The 24,190-nt window shown below is 40.4% G+C and overlaps 1 protein-coding gene across 1 annotated transcript; it reads left to right on the top strand.

The window, feature by feature from the left end:
* klf13 (Kruppel like factor 13) lies at positions 1-23,700 on the top strand. The gene is made up of 2 exons (XM_065292089.2): positions 1-781; positions 17,063-23,700. Exons 1-2 carry the CDS (start codon positions 349-351, stop codon positions 17,386-17,388), a joined length of 759 nt encoding a protein of 252 aa, XP_065148161.1. The 5' UTR covers positions 1-348; the 3' UTR covers positions 17,389-23,700.
* The last annotated feature ends 490 nt before the right edge of the window (positions 23,701-24,190 follow it).

The following is a 24,190-nucleotide window of genomic DNA, read 5'->3' as shown; positions in this document are numbered from 1 at the left end:
AATCAGCTCTAATCGGCGCACGGCATACTGTCACTTTAACGCTGTGAGGACTACAGCCACGATGGGAGTTTTTACATTGAATCAAGACAAGTTTTCAGCACTCACATCACCGGAAACTTATCTCTAAAGAAAGAAAGCAGTCGGAGTTGCGCGTTCGCGGCTCGATCTCGCATGAATTACACGCAGGATGCCAGTGTTGCCGAAAAGCCGGTAAGATAAGTGCAAAGTGAGTTTGCTTATGAGAGCTACCTCGTCAGCATCACACAAAGGGATCTACTGAGTTGAACGGTGTGGTGTCTCGGGGTCTGAATGTCATAAAGAAACACCGGGCATTTTTCCCTCAACGAAATGGATCGCTTCGCAGCAGAGTGCCTTATGTCAATGTCCAGCCAAGCAATTGTTCATAGAGAGATCAAGCCCGAAACTGCGGCTGCACAGAGAAACGAAGACACCAAGGAGCATCTGAAAGACAACTCCTCTCTCTTTGTGGTGGCCAGGATTTTGGCGGATTTCAATCAGCAGACCCCCGCCAATTTTGCCGAGCAGGCAAAAATAAAGGAAGAGGGCATGGCACAGGCACCAGCCCTAACCCGAGATGATGGGAACTCTGCCACACCTACCACCATCACCGCCGACTCTGCCCTTAAACAAAGGGGCAAACGATTTAGGGGTCGAATTGAACAGGAACCCCCGCAGAAAAAGCACAAATGCCACTATTCAGGTTGCGAAAAAGTTTATGGCAAATCGTCCCATCTCAAAGCCCACCTAAGGACACATACAGGTCAGTTTACATTCCTGCCAAGTGTATTTGCGTTTCACATCAAATGTAAACACTGCAACTTCTCGAGGGGAATAAAATGAAACGGATTTACGCGATGATGTCACGTTTGTACAGTTCGGCACATTATGTACCGCACGAGCTTCTATTTCAGTTGATGGGACAACTGTTAACGCAAACTCGTGCCAACGCACCCAATTTCGCGATGTCCTACCACAAAACATACGTTTACGTATCCAAAAGGTTGTTTAAAAAGTAACAAGTGTTGTTTATTTCAAGTAAGTCGCGTCGTAAATACTGACACGCCCACTGTGAGAAAGCTATACGGTAAACAGCAACAGTGCCTCGCCTATATCCCCCCTCAGCCAAGTCAACACACGCGCTCCCAATAATCCATACAGCTACAACATATGCGCGCACACATGCTCGTGCATAGGCGCGCGCGGTGCTCCACGTATCCAAATGGTTCCCATAAAATAAAGTCTGATCGTTGCCAGGCACCCCGTGATGGTTTATAATCTACGATGTTGTTGGTTAGCGTAAAGTAAACCGGTCGATGTGCACGTCCATCCCCTAAAAAATAACGCCAGACACGCGCGCAATTAAACTATTTAACGGTACTATGCGAGATATATGCGGGGGTATTCAAAGAAACGGAAAATGAATAAAAGATGGGGGGTTGGTGGGACTTCTGCGGTTACTTGTTTGACTGTTAAGCTCTTTGTTGTGATGTGCCACACCCCCGTCATAGAGACCGCCAGCTGATCTGGCCAGCAACAGACTCGACCAGACGAGCTCAGAGCCGCAGACTTTAAACTCTTTTTTTCTTTACAATTAACAGTTAGGGTGGAAAATACATTTCAAAATGCGTTACCACGGTTTCACACGGTATATAGCCTATTATCAATGCCAGACAATATAAAGACCTCCTGACAGGAAACACTAGATGAAATGAAACGTTCTTGTCACCTATAGGCGTTATGTCCTTAGATCAGAGATAAACCACACATGGGTGTAAATGCTTTCAGGGTTTTCCGAAACACACCCTGCTGTGAATGTGAAAAAAATCTGATTTTTTACACTGTTATTGGGTTGATATAAATGTAAAAATTAAAATGATCTGTACCTCTATACCCTTATTTATTAATGATTAATGCTTTGCTGAGCAGGCCAGATAAAGGCAAGACATTTTTAACTTTAATTGAGAGCCCACATATTTAATAAATAGATACAGAACCTCAACTCTCCCGACATCTGGTGAGCCTTATGTTTTGCTTGGGCCTGGTACTAATGCAAAGTATAAATCACATATATTATGCGTAACTTACTTTGAACTATTCTCCCACTCGAGGTGGGTGTGTCGTAAGTTACTCTTCTTTTGAGTTGTTACGTAGCCTGATATAATAATAGGTTTAGTCTTTTTACTGTATATATAATGACATGTTTTTTTATGTCAGCACGCACCACATACCATCCTCCATCGAGACATATCGTTCAGTAAAACTCTAAAGGGATTATTTGACCCCAGCTGGGTTCCAGCGTATATTGTTGGATGAGTCTACTTTCATTTTGAAATGAGTTGCAGACTTTCGATTGGGTAGTCACTCCTCTGTAACCAGGCCATGATTCGGTTAAATAATGAGTGTTCCATCTCATTTGTTTTGGTAATTAGAGAATGTGGGTCATTTGAGTTCAGCAGCCAGGCTCAGCCAACCTGCACGGTTCTGGGCGCCTTTCTGAAGCACTCAGCAAATTTTCCATCAGTCTCTACTAATAGAGCAAAGAGAGGATAGATCCTTCTCCCAGAGACACGCCACTTTTGAACTGAAGGGGGAACACGGTGTTATTAAAACAAACTTGGGGAGCCAAGAGTACTGGAGACCTCGGTTGACTTCAGCAACGCCCTAAATTCCCCGCTGGCTTTGGTTTGAACCCTGCTTCGGATCATTTGTCTCATTCCGGCAGAAATTAGGCACAAGGCTGCATTTAGATTTAGACACTTTAGAGCACAGCGTTGCAGTGTTGTATTTGAAATCGTGTAATGTAATGGTAAGACGAAAGCTTGGGCTCTTAGCAAATGCAACAGGTCTTGCTGTTCCTAAATAATGCAAGGATAACGTAAATAATGCTTTATTCTTTGAAGTGCATGCAAGACCCTGCGTTCTGTTGTCATTGAATGAGTACATGAGGGGAAGGGGGGCGGGACTAGACATCACATGTGCTAGCTTGCTGGAAGAAGGCAGCATTTTATGATCGAGCGAGAGCAGATGTCATGATAAAACGACACAGAAATGTTCGAAAAGGCTCAGTTTAATGCTTTAAAATGCATTGCTGCACATATGCAACTGGAGGTGTTTAAATAGTTACATTTTACTAAAATTTACTTTTTGCGAAGGCACTTGTTTGCAGACTGAATTGCAAGTTTACTAGCTGTCTTAAACCACAAAGCGAACTATTTCAAACTCTGTGGCAGTTTTGGCTTTGTTTTCTTTTTTAAAGTAAGACTTGTATTGTAAGTTTGTACTTTGTGCAATTCTGTGGTAACTTGTGGTTACGGCATGTCCCTCATTGTGATAAGATTATATTGCAATAACCTCCCAGCAAACTTTCCAAAGGACAATTTCTGCACAGTCTGACTGCCATTATTTTGTCTGGGTGGATCCTTAATTTTTATCTTCTCCACTTTACTGGAGTTTATAGTCAAGTTAAGATTAGATCATGACCCAAGAAAGCATCAAGCATAATATTTGACAGATGCTTAAAAGGCTATGCCAAGCCAAAACAAGGAATAGACACAGAAAAATGAAAAAAAAAAACTTTTAAAACATGTGGCTGGATAAAGAAGGATCATTTGTCATCCTCATAAACAGATGGACAGAATCAGAGACATGCTCGGTTTGCATTCAGTGAGCTGTTAACCTTAATGGTGCCCAATATGCATGCGGTCGATAATTTATAACGTTCTCATTATTTTAATAGTCTGCACTTGACATGGTGTGAGAAAAGGAACTAGTTATAACCAAGCGGTAAGCATGCATGCAGATGAAATGGGTGTGGGGCCATACGGGAACCAACAAAAAAAAATATTTTCGTGAAACCTGCAAGTTTCACTTTAGAAAGAGGAAGTGACATGGTTTGTAAAGGCTGTCAAGGCTACGGCTCTGACGCATTCTGTCTGTTCGGTATTCACAGAAGACATGTTGTACTTTCAGTGCATGTGACTTCTGATAAGTTGAACTAATCAGAAGTCTGTGAAAGCGGTTTGATGGGATACCTAGCGTGCAACTCTAAATGAAACAATGCACTTATTATAATCTGTTGATTTTAGATTTACCCATAATCTTTCCCAACTCAAGAATAAGTTTTAAGATGCATTCACCTGACTTGTATTTGACTTACAAGGTCTTCAAATTAATTTCCTTGAAGAATCCGTGACGGAGCCTCATGATTAGGATGGGTACACGTGACCCCCGTGTTCTGGGTTAATCTTCCTCGCCCAATAATCTAATCTGCTCCCTGTACAACTCCATAATGTCATCTGGGCCCGGTTAGCAGACTCATTATCCTGATTGGGAGACTCCTGTATCACTAGCCCTTGCGAATATTTGCATGAAAGTGGAAGGGAATGTTACCACATCAAGCACATGGAGTACTTGAGAAAATCTTGAATATTGATTGCACGCCTCAGATCTTGGTTTTGCACGGTGTGTCGTGCAAGGGCGATTTAATGAGATCACCTCCGAGGCCATGGAGATTTTCCTTTTTTTTCAGTGCTGAATTGAGACGAAATGTGTGAAGCATTTGGACGTAGATGATGAGGGTAAATGCAAAACACAAATTGCTCATTGTGCTGTGTGGGTTGGTAAAGCGAAGGGGAACACAGCAGGTTGAGGGTCTAAGGTTACCAGACAGCTTTGTCTGATCTCCTGCGGGTATGCGGAGGTGGGGTTCCTCTCGATCTTGAAACAGCTATAGAGAATAGGATGACAGATTTTGTCACACACATTGACAAGCGAAATTGGCTAAAGCGGCTTTACCGGAGAAGGGACGTTGAGGCTTTATGTCACAAAAGACACAGGCTTCTTAAAAATTGATGACTTGGCTATTTGGGCATTTTAAAAAAAGTAAAGCTAGTTAAAATATGTTAGTTTAGCCTCTTAATGTAGTATCATGTCATGTATTAAGACATGCATGGTTGGGATTGACCAAAAGACAGTCTAGAATAACCTCATTTTAAGTAACGTCTGGTGGAGAAAACCTCTAACCCATATGGGCAGGGTCCCCACCTAAGGCCGTTATGTCACTGTATGTGGCTGGTAAGTACATTAGCTTTAATCATTCGCAGCATAGACATTAACAAAGGCTATAATGACATATTTCACACTTGACTTGCTTCTTTGTTTTGTCTGCGAGCTCTTATGGAGTTAGAGGCTCTCCTTTGGATTGTGCACAGAATGACGTACACTATCTCCTGGGGCTTGCTATAGAATTCAATTGTATAGGCCAAAAATACTGCGTTCAGCTAATGTACTCACTTTAACAATAAATCGAACCACTGGTTCCAGCGCACATTAGACCAGTGAGTTCCTAGAGCACCTCCACGCCCTGTTTATAGCAAATGCATGCAAAGTTAAAGTGATTTGTCAGGCATTTGTTTCCTTTTCTGTATCCTGGATTATTTAGAGATGGTATCCTGTACAGTCATCTTCCCCATGGCTCAGGTGGAAGGGGTTAAGAGGATGGGCGCGGCCTGGGTACATCTGCCCTGCGCTGGGCACAGTGCCATCGCTGGGGTAGAGCTGGCCATAGCGAGTAGGTGATGGCTTCACGACGGGGGCTTTGTCCTTTACGACTGAAACTATTTTCCTGGCCTGCTATCTTGTAACTAAAATGTGTGTTAAAAATGATGCTCAATAGTGCACAGGCTTGACTGACCAAATTGCACCAGCTTATGCACCTTATTTTATATTGCATATGCACTTGGGTTTACTTTTTATGCATGCATATCACAGAGGGAAGGTAAAAGACATAGATGAGGTAATAAAAAATGTGGAATTGGGTATTACGTTCACTTTGCATATTTTTGATTTGGTACAGTCTCTTTCTGTCAAATTTCTACCGTTAGCCTTTTACTAGACTGATAGAAAGCATGCATTGTTGCATGTCTCTCTCTCTTTTTCTCAAATATGATAGGCTGAGGTACTACAGCCCCATGGGTGTTTCATCATGCGCTCATCCACCCTCTCATCCATCTCTCCTAAAGCAGCCCTCGCTGACGGGAATACAGCTCTCATATTTTTCTTTCCTATAAAGAAAAGCATCCAGTCTTTAGCAGCCCTAGAAACCAAAAACCAACATGCTAACTCAGAATTTGACCATACGTTCGACCGAGTCAGTCATGGTTAATGCACCAGAGTTGGTATTAGGCAGCCACTTCCTATAAGTACCTTTCATACTTTGCTGAGCTCATGTGTACTTTAGTTTGCTTTGGCAGAGCTTTATAAAAGCCAGTCTGTTCCTACCCAACCCTCCTCCCATTTGCCCTCTGTCCTCTCCACCCACCCATAGGGCTTTAAGGTGAAAGAACTACTGAAGCATTGTGTAGTTGTAGCTTTTCGCTTTCCCACATTAGTATATACAGGTGTCGATTTCTCAGTGCAGGAAAAGGGTATCTGCTATATATTTTTTAACTTCCTGAAGTATTACCCACTGGCTTAGGGTCTCACGCTAACTCTGGGGCATTCGACTCTGCAGTTGGTGGGTGGGGACGTACTGTACTGTATGCGGAGGCAGCAGTGTGGGGGTGGGTGCAGGGTGGGATCTGTTGTCAAAGCCCTGCATTGATGTAGGTCATTTGCTCAGCTGCATCTGCTGGCAACCTGATTCGTTGATTTTCTGCAGCAACAGCAGCAGCGATGCATGCCTTTGGATGTTTGAGATGGAGACGGAAAGAAAAAGAGAGAGAGAGGTTGTTCTCAACTGTGTGCCAGACCTTGGGTTGCCTCCCAGGCTTTTATATTGACATTAGCTCTTGCTAGTGAGATGTTTGACCTGTTACTGTCCAATTAATCTGTATCTGTAGGATCCTGGCCTGTGTGCTCTGCCAGGCGTGGTTGCGGGATGAAAGGACCATTCAGTGGATGGTCACTGGTCATTGGGGGAGGGTTGCCCTGGGTATTGCAAATTAAGAGGGAAGACACTGCTGTCAAATGTCTAACTATTGAAGGTAAAGTTTGGTTACACAGTCAGGGTCAGGAATTGAGTATCTTATGGGTTGTTTTGATGATTTAATAATGTTAAAATCACAGGAGGTATAGATGACACCCTAACACAACCTTTGCCCTGCCCTTGCCCATTACCATTTACAGGCTTATGAGTACAGCTGTCTTCATTCCTTTTGTTTAACAGGATTAAAATGATCATGCCATACTGCAATACAAACCTTCCCTCACGTTTTCCATGATGAGTAGGTCAATGGTGTGAAACGAGAAGGTGGGGAAATAAAGGGGAGGGGACATAAATCTGCAGCGGTTGTGGGCGCTTCCTCGTATAATACGTCTTAGACCATGTGCACACATATGCTGTATAGGCTGGAAGGAGTGAGTTATGTCTTCCCGGTTCGGAAGATTTGATTTAAATGCCTGATGGCGAACACGGTCCCATCAGACACAAGGCTAGAGCCATTGTTCAGATTTCCCAAGCATGGGTGGAGAATGTGCAAAGTGTTTTTAGCGACAAAAGAGAACGATAAATTAAACCTGGTTGCTTTTGTCACAGTATCTCCAGACATGTTTGGTCACAGCCCAATCGGCGCACCTGACCTATACGTAATGTCTCTACACCCACGTCCATTAGCATTAATCCTCAATTTTTACAAAGTTGCTGGCACGAACGGAGCACTGAAAGCTCGATTTGACTCATAGAGTCTCAATGTGGTTAGACAACATCCCCTCACCCCTTTCCTTCATAAACACGTGCACATGTGTCTGTGTTGTACTTCTGTGTTTTTTGTTCCATTCCCACACTCGTCTCTGAATGCTGTAATCTGGGTCAAACCACCAAAAACCTTTTCGCTCTGTCAGCGATCTGCATATAAAACCTTCATGCGATTATTATTAAGTTGCATCTAAGAGATGACGATAATTCCCTTTTTTGTGAAATTGCCCAGGGCTGTAACATCCAAGCTATGTTTGGGCTAAATTTTGTGGTTTTTAGTCCCCAGTGAACTCACTTTTTGGCAACCGTAGCTGAATGGAGGGCGTGACCCATATTTCTTTCCCAACATGGTCGTTGATGGGATTGCATCCACTCCCATAAATCCCTGCTTCTATGGGGGTAGCAATGAGGTCAGTGAGCAATTGCTAAAGCTATGGCGATGAAGGGGAAAAAGAAAACCTCAATTATTGCTGTACTGAAACAAGCAGGGAACGTTCTTGCAACAATTAAGAGGTTTATAAAACTTCGAGACCAAGTCGGTCTAGGTTTGCTGTCGTCTCCGGAGCAGTCTTGTCATTAACCGACCATTGAGAGCCTGGTCTGGCAGACTCCTCCATGACCAACCAGAATAAATTACAACCCTCTGGTGAGTGTTGCAGCTGCATTTGTGGTGCCATTTTGGATCTCAGACTTCTCATGGTTTGCCATGGATAACCTACCAGGCACGCTTAGGGTGCGTGGCAGACCTGAGGCCAGGACACTCAGAACATCTAAATCTAACCATATACATCTGCTTTGTTACATAAGATATTGCAAGCATATTTTGTTGGTGTTTTTATGGACCTTATTGTTGCATTGTTTTTGGTTTGCTTCTTGCTAAATGTAACTGTAGGAATCTGTGAAATTTTGAATACATTTTGTTGTATTAAAATGATAAAATTGTATTTTTGTCCGCAAAACTCATGTAAGCATATGCCTTTAGTCAGGTGATCCTAAACAACTCGCTCTGGTCTTACCCTTCACTATGTGAACTCAAAATTAATAAAGGAAATACTATATTACAGGTTTTTTTTGTTAGTTAAGGTGGTAGGGTTGAGCGGGTGGGTGGGTCCGAGGGCGTGGGCGGGGCGTATGCATCATTATGAAATTTAAAATATTTTTATTTTAAACATTCAAATAAAACTTAATTTTGAAGAAACTATGACAGAAAATGAACACATAGATTATTAATGAATTAAATGTTTTTACCTCTTATGGGAATAGCTGCGTGATGAAGTGAAACTAAAGGGTTAATAAACACAAACTAAAGCAGATGTTGTAGAACATCTGACGAAAGATAATAGATGGCGCAAAAACTGTAAAAACTGATTATTTCCCATTATTAATTACATTATCTTAAAGGAGTGTAACTACTGTACCATGTAAATAATGCACAGAAATAACGTGAGCAAGAGTGCTCAACAACAGAGGTGGAAAAAGTAATAAAATATTGTACTAAAGTAAAAGTAAAGTTACTTTTATAATATTTTACTGAAGTAAAAGTAAATTTACTGGTCTAAAAATCTACTCAAGTAAAAGTAAAAAGTAAATCATTTTAACTTTACTCAGAGTAAAAGTTACTTTTTTTTAAAGCGGGGAGAGGTGAAGATTCTATTATTGTTCAAAAACGACAAGGGAATATAAATCTCAAACTAGTTGTTTTTAATTGTAGGAACATCTTTACAATTAAAGTGCAATAACAAAAAGTTAATAAAATAAAAAGCTTTTTTGGAACATTTATGGAATTGTTTAATGATTTTTATATGTGAGTTATGCACTTTTGAAGGTGGTCATCAGCAGCTGGTAAATACAATCACTATAGTAGATTGTAATTGATGTATTGCTGGTAACATACATTATTTTATTAAACTATAGTTTAAATGAGCATATAATGAGATGAGTGCCATGGCTATATACTTTTGACACGTTTATTGTCTTCGAGCTTCCCTGACCTGGGTACCTGATGTCAGACCTTTATTCTAATCTCTCTCTTTCTCTCTCTCTCTCTCTCTCTCTCTCTCTCTGCAATGTCTAATGACCTGCGCATTCTCGAGGACGTTCTGAAGTTGTGTTTGACTTGACGCGAAGCTGCTAGACCTCGGAATATAATGCGCATGGTATTAAAAACGCGTCGTGCAAATGAGCGGTAAAAACCCGGTCGTTTCGTACTAAAGAGCATGAATCCTACCTTTCATAAGAAAGAAACACTCGCGTCGCGTCAGTGGAAAGTGGTCGCTTACATATGGCCAGGGGTTTCTTTCATAAGATTTGAACTGAGGCGGGTCTGCATTAGCACGCGCCTGTCTCGTCTGTCTCCATGGTTCTTTTTGCGCGTTCCCCCGCCCATCAATCATCCGTTGCGTGTCTTTATCACCTTGCTTTTTTTAAATATTTTTTTACTCAGTAACGGATATAATTTAAAATGTAGCGAAGTACAATACTTTAAACAAAACATACTTAAGTAAAAGTAAAAGTACAGATTTTAAAAACTACTCAAAAAAGTAAAAGTACACAAAAAAACTACTCAATTACAGTAACGTGAGTAAATGTAATTCGTTACTTTCCACCTCTGCTCAACAATTATATCTAATCAACAGGCACATGAAACCTCGCTAACAGTTTGCTCAAACAACCAAATCACCAGCTAACTTACTTTAAATTTGCAAGAACTATAGACTAATACAGTAACAGGCTTAAATAAACCCAAAACATAAGTCCACTTACAGTCCTCACGGACACTGGTTGTATCAACTGGCTATCCTCCAGACATGACGGACCACGTCTTTATCTCATTTCGGCCGTGTGGCGCGCTTGACCGCCTTTTGTGCAGCAAATTATTATTTTTTGGACGACCTAGTTCAGGCGGTAGGGTTGCCAAGCATGGGCGGGCCACCCGAACTGAAATGTGCTTCGGGAAACCCTGAATTAGCATAATTTAAGCGCTACACCACGGTTTCCCAAACTGATAATCCCTAGTGGTTCGCGAGGAAATTGCAGGGGTTCTTAGTGAACTCACGTTTTGCCAACCGTAGCTGAAAAGTGAGTTGATGATAAACAGTTAATTAATTATTTACAATTAAATTATATGATGCAAATAAATTATTTTAAAATAAAAAATAAATAAAACAAAGTACATTTTATTAAGAGAGATTTTATTTGTTTAATCATGTCATGTGACCATTACACAACATTACAAAAAAATGGAGGTAATAATAACAATGACTATGTGAAATACTACTGACTAAAAACTAGAATAAATAAAAAATAAATACGGGCAAAATCGTGATTAATCGCATAGAAAATAACGAGTATTATGTGTATGTGTAATTATTATTTATATATAAATACACACACATTCATTTATGTATTTAAGAAACATTTATATATTTATTTATTTTTTATTATATTAGTATGCAAAAACTCATGCCATTAATAGCGATTAATCCTTGCCCACCACTAAAATAATGTGGGTAAAGGGGTTTGGCTGACAAAAAAGTTTGAAAACCCCTGCGCTATAGTCGGTTTTAGCAGTAACAACAAACAAGCGGCTTTCGTGAGCAACACGTAACTTCCGGTAAACGCAGCTAAGAATAAATAACAACAAAGTCCTTTTAAAGTAGTTTATTTATATAACAAGCAAAATAAACAAAACGTAGATTACCTAGGAAATCAAAACATTTGTTATTTTCAGAGAGGTATTTGTTCAAGAGTTCAGTTTAGCAACTAGTCAGACCATTAAAAAAACTGAAACCGGAAGTAACGTTCCAACCAGGCACGTAATCGCGTCATCGCACGTGCGTCCAATGAAACCGTCTATAGCCAATCGACCTCTCCTGAATTTTGTGTGGGATTTTATTGTTGTCTGGAGGGCAAATGCAAAGACTTCTCATTGCCTTGCTAAAAACGGTTGCTTAATGGGACGTGACGGGTAGAGAAACAGGGAGTTTTTATTGTCTAAAATGTTTTAGGGCAATCTCAGCAATCATGTTTGTAGTCCTTGAACTAGCATGGCTTTAAGAGACAGTGGTTAGGATTTGTTAGCCCTCCCACTGCAGGACATTTGTTAGATGTCCACCGCATGACCGTTTGTCTGTCTTACTGTCTGCCTGTCTTTATCTTAGCTAAGTCTTACGGTTAAAGAAACCTGAGGAATTTTATCTCAATCACACAGAGATGCTGGCGCTCTTGTTGGAACAGGTGAACGACTACGAGTCTGGTAGACCTGCATTCAGTCTGCAATTCTGTTGGTCTGATAGTGGTATGATCAGATGTCTGTGCCTTAGACTGCTTACCTCAAAAGGTCTCCATCTCCTATTTCCTAATGATTTCTCACAAAGCGTAATGAGGAAGTCTGAGGCTTATATTCTTTGATATCAATCGTGAATTTGCAATGCATTTGCGAGTGGCATGGGAAGTTTAATTACTGACCTACTGGCCCTGAAAAGAAACAGTTGTGTAAGGCTGCTGTACGTGACATAATGGTATCGCCACTGTAGGGAAACACAGTTGCTCAGCTACCTTAGCTATGGGATGCCACTGTGATGTAACTGCAGCAAAGGGTAACTGGGTCACCATGTTCGTTAGTGTGGGGGTTGAATCCAAAGCCTCTACTAATTATCCCCTCTTGGGCACATGCAGTGCTGGTCGCACCACACCAAAGAGGGAACATCTCATAAGTAGGATCACACTTGCCAGCGAAACAAGTAGCAATGCTGCGAATAAAATATAGACAGGGATACAGTTGCGTCATGGGTTGTGGCCTTGTTATTGGTTATTCCAATAAGGAAGTGTCCCCAATGCTGCCTTTTATGGTTCTTGACATGCTGACCTGAACCAAAGCAACTGCCATCTGTTATGAAACTGGCACATGCTAGACAGCACGACCTGTTTACATAAGTCTTCTTCATACCCACGTCAGGAGTGCCCTTATTGATAATGAAATTCCTGGAATTGTGCCCCACTTCTGCGTGTTGGTGTGATCATGACTAAGCACATTGGTTCTGAATGGCCATGATTTTTTTGTTGTTAAGTGTTTCAAGCACACACCACATACCTGTAGATATGTGTGCAGATTTGGAGACAGGGTGCTTTGTGGCATTGGAATAATCTGCCATTGCTTGCAGTATTACATCACCAGGACTAACTTACCCTACTATCAAAATTATCATATAATTTACCCACCCTCATGCCATTCCAGATGTATATGACTTTCTGTTGAAAATTTTTTTATTAATATATAAATACCCAAATATAACTTGGGTGAGGAAATAATAACAGAATTTTCATATTTGGGCTAACCAATTCTTAGATTTAGTTCATTTAAATTGGAAATCAACAGAAACCCCTGTGGTCGCAAGTCTTTGGTTCGTATGGAGGTATGGGACGACTAGCACCTGTGCGTTGTATTCCAGTCGCTGGTCACACCTTTAAAACTCCAAGCCCTGCTTGTTTTTAACCTGTGAAATATTCATGCTACTCTCTTATGTTTTCTGAGCTGCCTCACACTTTTTTCGAACCCATAACTTAACAATTTACAACTTCTGCTTCCCATAGACTTATTCATATAATAATTAGACCGTAATTTTAGGTTGGCTTCTGTCGTCACCAAAAGGGGAATCTCAACACTTCCACTGTTCTACCCTCTAATGTTTCTTTAAGAGCTAATCTAATGTTACAGCTTCTCTATTTATGTTTATACTTCAATCATGGCTAGATTGAGGATGTTCGAAGAGTGTCCCTCCTAAATTAGTTTTATGGGCGCGTCACATTTGCGTGACTTTGTGACTGTATACAAACCACGTATGAATGTGTGGGCCAAATGAGTATCAGATGATGTGCGTCTGGGGGAATGTAGTGATATGGGTTAACTTACACATTATGTACACAAAACTATGTTCAAGTGCGTGTGAAGGTTTGAGTTGTTGACATAAAACACAACAAAGAGTTTGTGCACGGTTTGTCACGTGGTTCTGCGTACGTTTTTATATGCATACGAGTGTGGTGGGAGCAGGACTGTGTGAAAGCGAGTGACAGGTTTTAGATTTAGACGGGGACAGTCTAGACTTGCTTCGCCTGCTGCTTTTTCCTTTATAACGTAACCACAGTAGGGGGAAGGGACCCTAAGCAAAGCAACCGGCCCACACATAAATTTGGCATCACATAGATGTTCATTTGAAGTTGTTTTCAAGTGGCTGCTAAACAAAGGCAGCAGCTTTAAGCTGTCTGGATCACTGTGTACTTTGCCTGTTCTGTGCAATTTACCCAGGTAATGACTGAAATGTCTGGGGAGACACAGCTTTCATACACGTTTTAGCATTAGTTTTGGGCGCCACACAAGGAGTTTGATAAAATGTCAACCCTGTCTTTAAAGACCCAGCTGTGATGTGCTGTTACTCACATAAAATCATCCTACAAAATGTATAGTACATTCTGTTGAAAATATAACCTTGATATCTTCAATATTGACTGAGAAAGATCCTGTCAAAGATTGAAATCAAACTTTGTTGCTTTTTATCTCATAATTCGATTATCTGATACACATATACTGCATCTACTCATTTCACATGAAACAGTGATGAAACCAATCCGAGATATATGGTCCCATCTGTGTTCATTTTTTACACATTGTTTTGTGTTATGCTATTTAATACATTGTGTTATTTTAACAAATTATGTGTCATTTGGTGTTGATTTTGTGTTCAAATAAATAAAAAGGACAACACAAGATGTGTTAAAACAACACACAATGTGTTGTTCCAATAATAACATCGAGATGTGTCTAGTTAGGGACAACACATTAAGGGCCAGATTTACTAAATGGGGCAAGAGCGCAATTTTAAAAAAAGCGCTGATGTGAGTGGTAATATCTGCGGGTTATTCACTAAAAAGTGTAAAATAAATAACACAGGCGTAACAGCTGATTTCCACAATGACCAACGCAATCTACTAAGAGCAGCGCAAATTAGTTCAGGGTCGCAAATAAGAAGAACTGATCTTGAGTTTAGCACCATGGACATCGCAGAGGAAAATTTGGGGTGTGTAATCCCAGCTAACAAAGCCATAGTACACTGAAAAGAACTGGAAGACAAAAAAAATTAAGGTCTACAAGAAGTTTTGAAATGTCTGGTATTGTGTGACTTCTCCTAGTGATTCCTCTTTAAATTATTTTAGAAAAATAAAAATGAACATGGCTTGGCAAACAATATTTTTGAATAATACATTCATCTGGCATTCCAAATAAACTGTTACATGTAAAAATAATTCTCTGCCTTGTATCATGCGCTCTCTGTGATGCCTCTTTTTTTTTTAGCAACAATTCCAACCATTTCAAGCCAAAATGATTTAAGACATGCTTTTTTTCGCCGTTAAATAATGCCGCAAATACCAATCATTACACGTGCAAACATTAGTAAAGTCAGTCATTTAAATATTCTACTCCCATAAATTTTACATCTGAAAGAAAAACCTCTAGAAATGCATATGCAATAAGGTCCGGCGCAAAAATAACTAGACCACACCTCTTCAGCGCTAATTATCCACTGCGCGTCTTTAGTAAATCCTGACAGTCGCTGGCTGTTAGAAAATCTGGCCCTAAGTGTTGTTGTTTTAACACAACCGCTTTAACTCTTTCCCTGCAATTGACGAGAAAACATTTGCATGAAAATAATGTGTTCCTGATGAGTTTTTATGGTTATATGTAATGCCGCGATTACCCAATTTATAAAAAAAACTGAAGCAAATTTTTTTATTTATTAATTTGATAACAAAATTCCTTCACAAAAATGCAATTGTTTTAGCTTTTTGCTAAATAAATATTTTTTAAGAAAAATACCCATATTTAAGAGTTTACAAGCAGAATATAGATTTTTTCTCGTTTTGTTTGTTTATTGTTTGTTTGAAAGCAAAGGGTCTGTTTTTTCATGTGATATATTTGTATGTTTATATATAGAATATATATTCTTATATATAGAATTTTTTTTCTCGAAGGCATTTTGTGAAAATCACAAAAATGCTGGCGTGCAACTTTTCAAAAAAAGGTTGGTGGGGAATGAGTTAAGAAAGTAGATTTGTGTCAAACCCTAATTTAATTGCCTGACGAGGAACCGGAAAGGGTATAATTTCCCATGATTTGAGGCGTTGATAGATTCATGTCAGAGTGTCTGCTGAGGCAGGGTGCCATAGTAAAGCCCATTAACCTCCCTAATTAAAGTCGCTGTCTGACTCGGCAACATGTGGCAGTGATGTGGGAAAAGAAAATCATTGCTAACTTGCTATTTTGACGTGTACCGCATAAACAATACATCAGCAGATGAGTTTATTTCCATAAGGTATCTCAATAATAAGACAATAAATCCCATAATCCTCTTTAGAGCAGCCGAAGTGATACGTGTCCTACTAGCGTTCCCATGATTCTCCAATTAGCGTGATGCAATGCTTAGCGGGGTAGAACATATGGTTCATTTTTAATGCAGTGCATTTCGGTTTTAATGCGTGAGCTTTTCACTAGTCTTAAACGGGTTTTTTTTAGACTTTTGTAGGGTTCTATAGGAGAGGATTAGCCACTCTCATGAAATAGTTGTGCTTCATCAGGTCTTTAACGTCTGTTTCGAAAGTGCCTGCTTTGAAATGCTTTGTAAACCCCCTCGTGACCTGGATCCCAATGGTCCAGATCATTCACCATAGCTTCTGTTGTCTTTGCCGTGAGTTGATTCTTGATTCCATGATGGTTTAACTCTTCTAACGGGTTAAACATTTGGCTTTATGGGCCCTGATTGACTATTTGTGTACCGTACTCGGTTCACTTTGTGGTTGCGTGTATGCTTAACACAGCCATGATATGAGAAACCACAAAACTGGTTGTAGATCAGTCTAAAAGATCATATTCGACCAATGAGGCATGTCTGCACTGGCTTATAGGGGGCCATGTGGGAATAAAAAAAGGGCGCTGTAGGGCTTTCTTTGCTGAAAGAGTTCATTGTCCACACAAGGACTGGGGAAAAAAAAGGCTAGGTTCACATCAGTTGGCGCATTCACCCCATTTGTCACTGTTAGCCACACATGGGGGTGTTTATGAGATGTGGTCTCCTTAACACTTTCGTTTTTGGATGAAGTGTGAGTTTTGAATTTCCTTCAAGAAATCAAAGTCAAAGGTAGATGTTATGAAATAGCGTAGTGTAGTTAACAGCAACTTTATATTTGCAGGTGATATAGCAAAATACAGTTTGATACCCTGAAAAGCATTATAGTTATGCCTGTGTGATCATGCAAACATCTAACAGCTGTGTGTTCTCCTTTATGTGTTTGTCACAGGAGAACGCCCCTTTCCTTGCACCTGGCCCGACTGCAGTAAGAAGTTCGCCCGTTCAGATGAGTTGGCACGGCACTATCGCACCCACACTGGCGAGAAGAAGTTCGGCTGCCCGCTGTGCGACAAGCGATTCATGAGGAGCGACCACCTGATGAAGCACGCTCGCCGTCACTCCGACTTCCAGCCAGCCATGCTGAAGAGACAACACGGAGGAGGCAACGCTGCCGTCTCAAGCATCACACGCCCCGGCTCCCTCAGCGATTACAGTCGCTCTGATGCGTCAAGCCCCACCCTTAGCCCCGCCCTCAGCCCAGCCAACTCGCCTTAACCTGTTCGCACTTTCTGCCTGGGTCGCCAGGCTAACGCTTTTTGTTTTCCTTCCTTAAAAAATTGCTGGCGGAATTAGCGCCCATGCTAACATCCTCCTCCCCCTTTGCTCGCTGTGGTGTACTGTACTGTACATAACTGCTTCTTGTAGTGCAATTTTCTCATGCGAACCCTAAAAGAGCAGAAAAAAGAAAATGCCTTTTCCACATGGCAATATTTACACGATGTACCATATGTCTGTATTTTTATAGCTTCTGGCTGCGGCCTCTTTTTTTTGTTTTGTTTCTTTGATATACTACCGCTACGTTCAAAAAGGTCAAACGTTTTGAAAGGTAAACAATGTTTCATCATTATTTTATTTAAAACGGGTGAGGGACAGGGGGCACACATACACCTCAGGATTCAGAACAGTTGTTTTTTTTTCTCCTTTAATTTTCACGTTGACTGCACAATACAAGCATCGCTTTACTCCGAAATTCAACAGCGGTTGAATTTCGCGCCCTGCTCAGGAACGGCCTTGTTAGCTTGAAAGAATGAAGACGTACGTTTAGAAACAGCCTTACACTTGGACGAAAGGAAACTTGCACTCTTTTGTTTTTGGTTGGGTGGTTTTCACATCAGGGGAAAGTCAGTCATTTAAATTCAGAGATAAGAAGAGTTTGGATAATTGTTATTAAGACTGGAATGACTCGAAACTTTCTCTTCAACGTCACTATCTCCGGAAAACTTTGTGTAAACAGAGCTGTGCCGGCCCTAGTCCTTATTTCAAAGGGAATCCTCTCCATATATATCACGAATGTAGTGATCGGTTCTTTACACGCTCGATGAAGGGAACAGACCGCTTCGACTTCTCTCAGTGGACTCAATGAAAACTCCCCTTCACAGTTCTGAGGCTAAAGTTTCAAAGCAGCTGTTTCCTCAATAAAAACAGCACATTTCATCAACTTCAGGGTTTTTCTCCACAGAACACGACACATTCAGGGGACTTTTCTGGACGTTCGCCTACTTCAGACTGCGAAGACAAAAAGCAAACGAGCAAAATGCACCGAGAGGTTTTTTGTTTTAACGCTGCCCAGAGGAAGCAGGGTGGTAGTGAGGGAGGGATGTTGGCATCCTCTCAGGTAACAGCAGAAGTCCTGGCCCTTTGCCCTCCATCTGCATAGGCCTTCCACTTAGGAAACTGCATCTACCCACACAAGGCTATTCATAGCATACTAGGCAGTGAGACGAGAGCTATTACAGTGAAGCTTTACACACTCTTGTCTCACTCGCTCTATCTGATGAAAAAAAGTGGGAGGTAAAGGGAAATAAGGATGGAGAGGCAAAGCAAAAGCTTAAGTTGTTACGCCGCATACTCGCCGACAAGTTTCGAGTATAGCTTTGCAAAGTGAATTCGTCTGTGCACCGATTTGCATAGCTAGGTTTTTATCCAATAAGGGTTGCACTGTGGGTGGAGAGACCATCGAAATGTCTCAGAGCTTGTCATTGGGGTTAAGATCTGATATATCGGTCTATCACCTATAAGTTAGGGCATGGGTTTATAACTCAACGAGGACTGAAGTGTCAGGGTGTGTATGTTTAGCTAGCAATACAATGGGCGGTAAGGACCGAGACATCCCTCCATTAGAACAAAGACGGCTATCTGCAGGAGGCAGGAATGAGGGGGTTGACCCATAGCGAGATAGATAAAGACTGAGGCTTTATCACAAGCTGAGCACTCTTGCAGAAGAAACACCCAGACAAACCCTCCCCTTTCCTCTGAGCTACCCACCAACAGCATCCCACGATGCATTGCGGCTGGGAAAATAGTGTCGTCATGATTGGATAATATTCAAGCTGCAAAGGGGGGGGGGGGGGGTTATAATACAGGAAGTCGAGACCCAAATCATAAAAGCTGAGAGACAATGGCCATGATATGTTATCAAGTCAGACTTCGAATGTTTGAAAGGGAATTCTCAACAAATGAGATGTTATCAGTGTTTTTCTTTGCCAGTTTGGCACCGTGGGCAACTTCGCAGACAAGTTTCTCTTCTTTTCAATTACTGTACTTTACAAGCTTTTTCACAAGCACAGGGAAAACTTCACACACACTTTTTTACTGTTGTGGACACGCTGGGACATCAGCGTGGCCGCTGAATGCATTACCTCAGTGAACCATAAAAGCAGCTGCTTTCAAACTTCAAGACTCTCATAACATACAATACTACACGACTTGTACATACATACATATCATACCGTCCATTATTGCTCCAGCCTGGACAAAAGTTAACCGTGAGAACCAATCTGCGAATCTAGCCAGGCTCGCTCAGGCGAAAGACCTACAAACCCTTTAGGAAGTGCGGCAGCGCTATCTAAACTACCGTGGCGCTGCGTCTCTTTCTTTCACATGTACACTTTAATGTTAATTTATTAAGCTTACTATTGCAGTTATTGTTATCTTTATATTCATAAGCTCAACACCTCTACTTCATCTCTACTTTTATTCCAATGCAGATCGACAAGCGCAAAGCTGCCCAGCTGGATGAGCGCTCTAGGGCTTGACAAGCAGGTGGGGAGGCCTGTGAATGCTAGGCCTTGTCCCCCTTTTATACTTCCTAGCGGCCCCCCGATCCCCCTCCCAGGGCCCCCTCATAATCACGTCTTTCTTTCATTCTCTCAGCTAAAAAAACACCCCCGATCTAAATAAACAGTGCCACGGCAGCAGTGTTTCTGCAATAAAACCGCACATAGTGTGGACACACCCTACCCCTCAGAAGTGATTTCATTGTTACGTCACTGACTTTAGCTAGGTGGCATCTCTCTTCACCCGCCAGCTTTGCTTTACCAACCAGGTTGGCACGTGTACTCTGTGTGCAAGATTTCAATCCCATATAGCCATTTATATTAGTCGCCCTGCATTGTATCTGCGAATACTCCCCGCTGCTGGACAGGGGAGGGTATTTCACAGGTTACACGGGCAGAAACGGACGGTCCAACCTAATATCCACTTTATAATTCAGTAAGATGGTGCCTGCAGTAAGAAGTTGTAGCTGTAAAACTCTGTAGGCAACGAAAGGCTCTCGCATTTGGGTACTGGTTACACACAACAACAAATATATATTTTCCTCGTGATATTTACTGAAAAAAAATGTATTTTCTCAATTTAAAAAAAACATCACCGTCTAGGTTAGTATCACGAATACTCTCTTAGCCAGATAGCAATAGACACTGGATCCGTTCCGGAGCTGCCGACTTCGGAGCGGATCCGCCCCGGAGTCTGTTGCTATCTAAGGAGTTTCCTGTATTTTTCACTGTATCGATACTACTTGAATGAAGAGCAAGACCATTGAACAACCAGAAACATTTTATTAAGTCATGACAGGCACCGTTTCTTACATTACAACCCAGCAATCATAAATCATTAGAAGGTGGATTTATTATTTTCTCTTTCGTTTATTAAATGTTTCTGAATTGTGTTATTATTTCATTGTTATGTATTATTATTATTATTGGCGAATATTGTTATTGTTGTTTTATTTTCTGTCTTCTGCGACGATTTCTATGTCCTATGCTAGTTGAGAGCTCTGTCGATAGCGGGATGCAAGTGTGTAATCCCTACATGAATATCCTGACGTCTCAAATGCGTAAGACTGAAAACATGATACTCCAATATCTCATAACCATAGAGACCATGTCATTGTGAGTAGATAGTCACACGTTCATTTTGTTGTATCTTCTTTGTTATTTAACATATTGTGTTATGTATCTTTTCAAGCTCATACCTCTATAAAAATTAAGAAGAAGGTTATGAAATGGATTTTTTTTATTCATATCTGAAAGAATTGTACAATACTTTTTATGAATTATCAGGGTATAGCAAGAAACAAAGCATCATACTAAGCCGAATCCTTCATGAACATAACTGATTCATAAATCCACAGCTCATTTTGTATTTGTTTCGTGTATGTCAACGAATGGTGGCGTTTGAATGAATTTTGGCATTTGACGAACTAGGCATGTTAATGAGTGCCAAAGGCATTAGAAGGGGATCTATACGTCATCGCAAACCTATAAACAACAATACCATGATAAGAAAATGACCTTGTACAGTTTTCTATGAGTGATGTACATTTTTATGTGTATGTAGCCGAGTGAATGATGTGTATTAGATGCGCGAGTATTTCTAATTTTTTTTCTTTTGCCGTGATCTTGATGTACTTTGATTTATATAGTTTTCCCTTAGTTATGTTTTACATGTGTCATTGTACAGTTCAGAACAAATGCACATATTAGTGAAAACTCAACATGTTCATCTTAAGTAAAAGCTCAGTCATTCCAAAGGATTGCAATTACATTTGCTATAAATTTGCTGCTTGTATCCAACCAATGCATCAATGCTTCATTTCTTGTTTGTATTTATTTAACAATAAGTCTTTTTGACTGTGATACCTGTACTTTTGGTACTTTTTTCCCTCCTTTCGCTGTGTTGTTTCTTATCTGAAGTTATCTGCGCCGTCTGTTAAGAGACAGCCATGCCATGTTCTGATAAATGAAGCAGAACCAAGACCCTTGGATAGACAAGACAAGATGGCTTCCAAGTGTCTGTGCTTAGTTATCAGTTTAAGGTCTTCCCCTGCAAAATGCGATCAGTTTTGTGATACGAAAGCAAGACGACGTTTAAAGCTGTAGGATGCTTTTGCCAAGAACACTGTAGTGCCATGACCTATAGTTTGGTTGAATGGCCCTCACTTTTAACACAATCCAATGCACTGGAAGTCTCACGTTGAACTCGTTACCAAAGGCTTTAGGAACGAATTTATGAATGTCGCACGAGTTGGAATTCAGCCATTTGATGTTTTCAGACGAACATTTGAGGAAAAGTAAGGACATGTATAACTTAAACAAGGTATAACTCATTAACTTATTTCCTTTAGTACTTTTCGGACAGTTTACAACGGGTATACTGGGAAATCATGGTAAATAATACCCTTAATCCGTTAAACCTACTAGACTGTCATTTTTATTTATCATAATCCAAGAAATATGATACCTGTGAATAACACATAAAAGAACTGTCCAGCAAACAGTTCACATCTTTTAAGCATAGGTTTAAACAGGTTTGTAGTTTTTGTAAAACTTACACTGTGCATTTGAAGATGTCCTCCAAAGAATCTACGAGTAGATGTGTAGAAACGCCATACAGTGATTTATTTTCAGGTTATCTTAGCTTCGGTGACGTCAACGCAATTTAGGAATTGCTAGACAGCAACTGAATATTTACAATTTCACGGGCTAATAAACAGAATTTCATTGAGGTCTGAGTAATAGATGCCTTTCAGGGTGAAGTGGATTTAAGTTTAGCCTCGGCTTAGGTTCGACTGTTGTTTATGTTTCGTCTTGTGCTCAAGAAGAGAGACACAAACTGCTTTTGAGGGCTGTGGTCATTTCAACAAGTCTGGTTGTCTGCCAAGTTGTGTGGTATAGGTTTGAACAAGCTCACTCCTGTGAATAGCGCAGGAAGCCCATTCATCGCCGAATCCCAGGTGTTATGGCGCGAGGTGACCTAGAAACTCATCTAGCAAACCCAACTTATAATACATCATCAAAGTCGTATCAAACTGGCATTTGAGTCCCATAAATACTTAAAGTTTCAACTATGAAATTCAGACACTGTGAAAATATTGACTGAATATTACATTTTCAACTGCTTCTTGTAGACATTCCTTACATGGAAAATTAAACCCCCATTTTTTTCAAATCTACCAGTTCAAAGATTTCATTCAAGTGTTGTATAGCGAATTATAGTGAGGCACTAGGGTCTCATGCTAACCCGTAGATGTTTGCCGCGTGAACTCGACTCGCCTTCCTATACGTATCTGTCTGTATTTTAACAATATATTTTGATGATGCCGTGTGATGCCTGCTCCAGGGGTTACACGACGCTGGGTTCCTGTCTCCCAGCACTTCTCTACTTTGTAAAAAAGCTCTTCTTTAGCAACGGCCAGTTCCACTTTTCATAACCTCATTCAAAAAACTGCCGCGTAATGCAACTTTTTTTCTTTTTTGTTTTGCAATCAACCAAATCACTACAGTAAAGTATTACAGTTGTACAGTTCCTTGAAATATTCAGATTATATTATTGTTGCTGGTCTATGGTTGCTCTGCTGTACTTTTTATGACCTTTTTGTTTTTTACATGTTTAGACAATATTGTGACTATGTCCTATGCAAATACGAGAATTAACAAGAATTTGTCAGATAATGTATGTTGTCTTAACTTGTATGCATGAAATAGTGAAGTTTACATTTGAGAATAAATTCATAAGTAAGACGAAGTGCTCGGGTCATGTCGTTTTTGTTTCCCAAGTGCACTTTAAAAATCAAGTTAATTCAACTTAAAACAGTAAGTTACCCTGTTGTTTTTAAAATATTAAGTTAATGCAACTTAAACAATATTAGTATTAATATTAAAGATTTTAATAAAAAAAAGTTTTCCCCACTTAACTAATATTTTTACAGACTGATCTCACAGAAAGTCACAGAGAGTCCTGAGCACGAATGGGTTTTTTGTGACACTCGCACAAATTTCTATAACTTTTCGTGTGTGTTGCACGACTTTCGTTTTCGTTTCATTTTAAGTTATTTTCTCATAGTTTTTTTCTTATTTTCTTACCATTGTTGCTTGGGGTTGGGGTTAGCAACACTTTCTGTTACATTTTTTTAGACATCCTAACCCCAACTCCAGGTGAGAATAGTTTGAAAAGCGGAAAAAAACATGTAGAAACCAATACATAAAAGTACATCCTAACTCAAACCCCAAATCTA

The sequence above is a fragment of the Paramisgurnus dabryanus genome, chromosome 23 (genome assembly GCF_030506205.2).
Source record: "Paramisgurnus dabryanus chromosome 23, PD_genome_1.1, whole genome shotgun sequence".
In the NCBI taxonomy this organism is placed as follows: domain Eukaryota; kingdom Metazoa; phylum Chordata; class Actinopteri; order Cypriniformes; family Cobitidae; genus Paramisgurnus; species Paramisgurnus dabryanus.
This window is presented reverse-complemented; position numbering and strand designations above follow the sequence as displayed.

What these genes read in the sequence shown, in the direction of transcription:
- klf13 (XM_065292089.2), top strand. Translation starts at nt 349, where the DNA reads ATGGATCGCTTCGCAGCAGAGTGCCTTATGTCAATGTCCAGCCAAGCA. An exon ending in CCACCTAAGGACACATACAG is followed by an intron (nt 782 to 17,062) that starts GTCAGTTTACAT and finishes TGTTTGTCACAG; the next exon opens with GAGAACGCCCCTTTCCTTGC.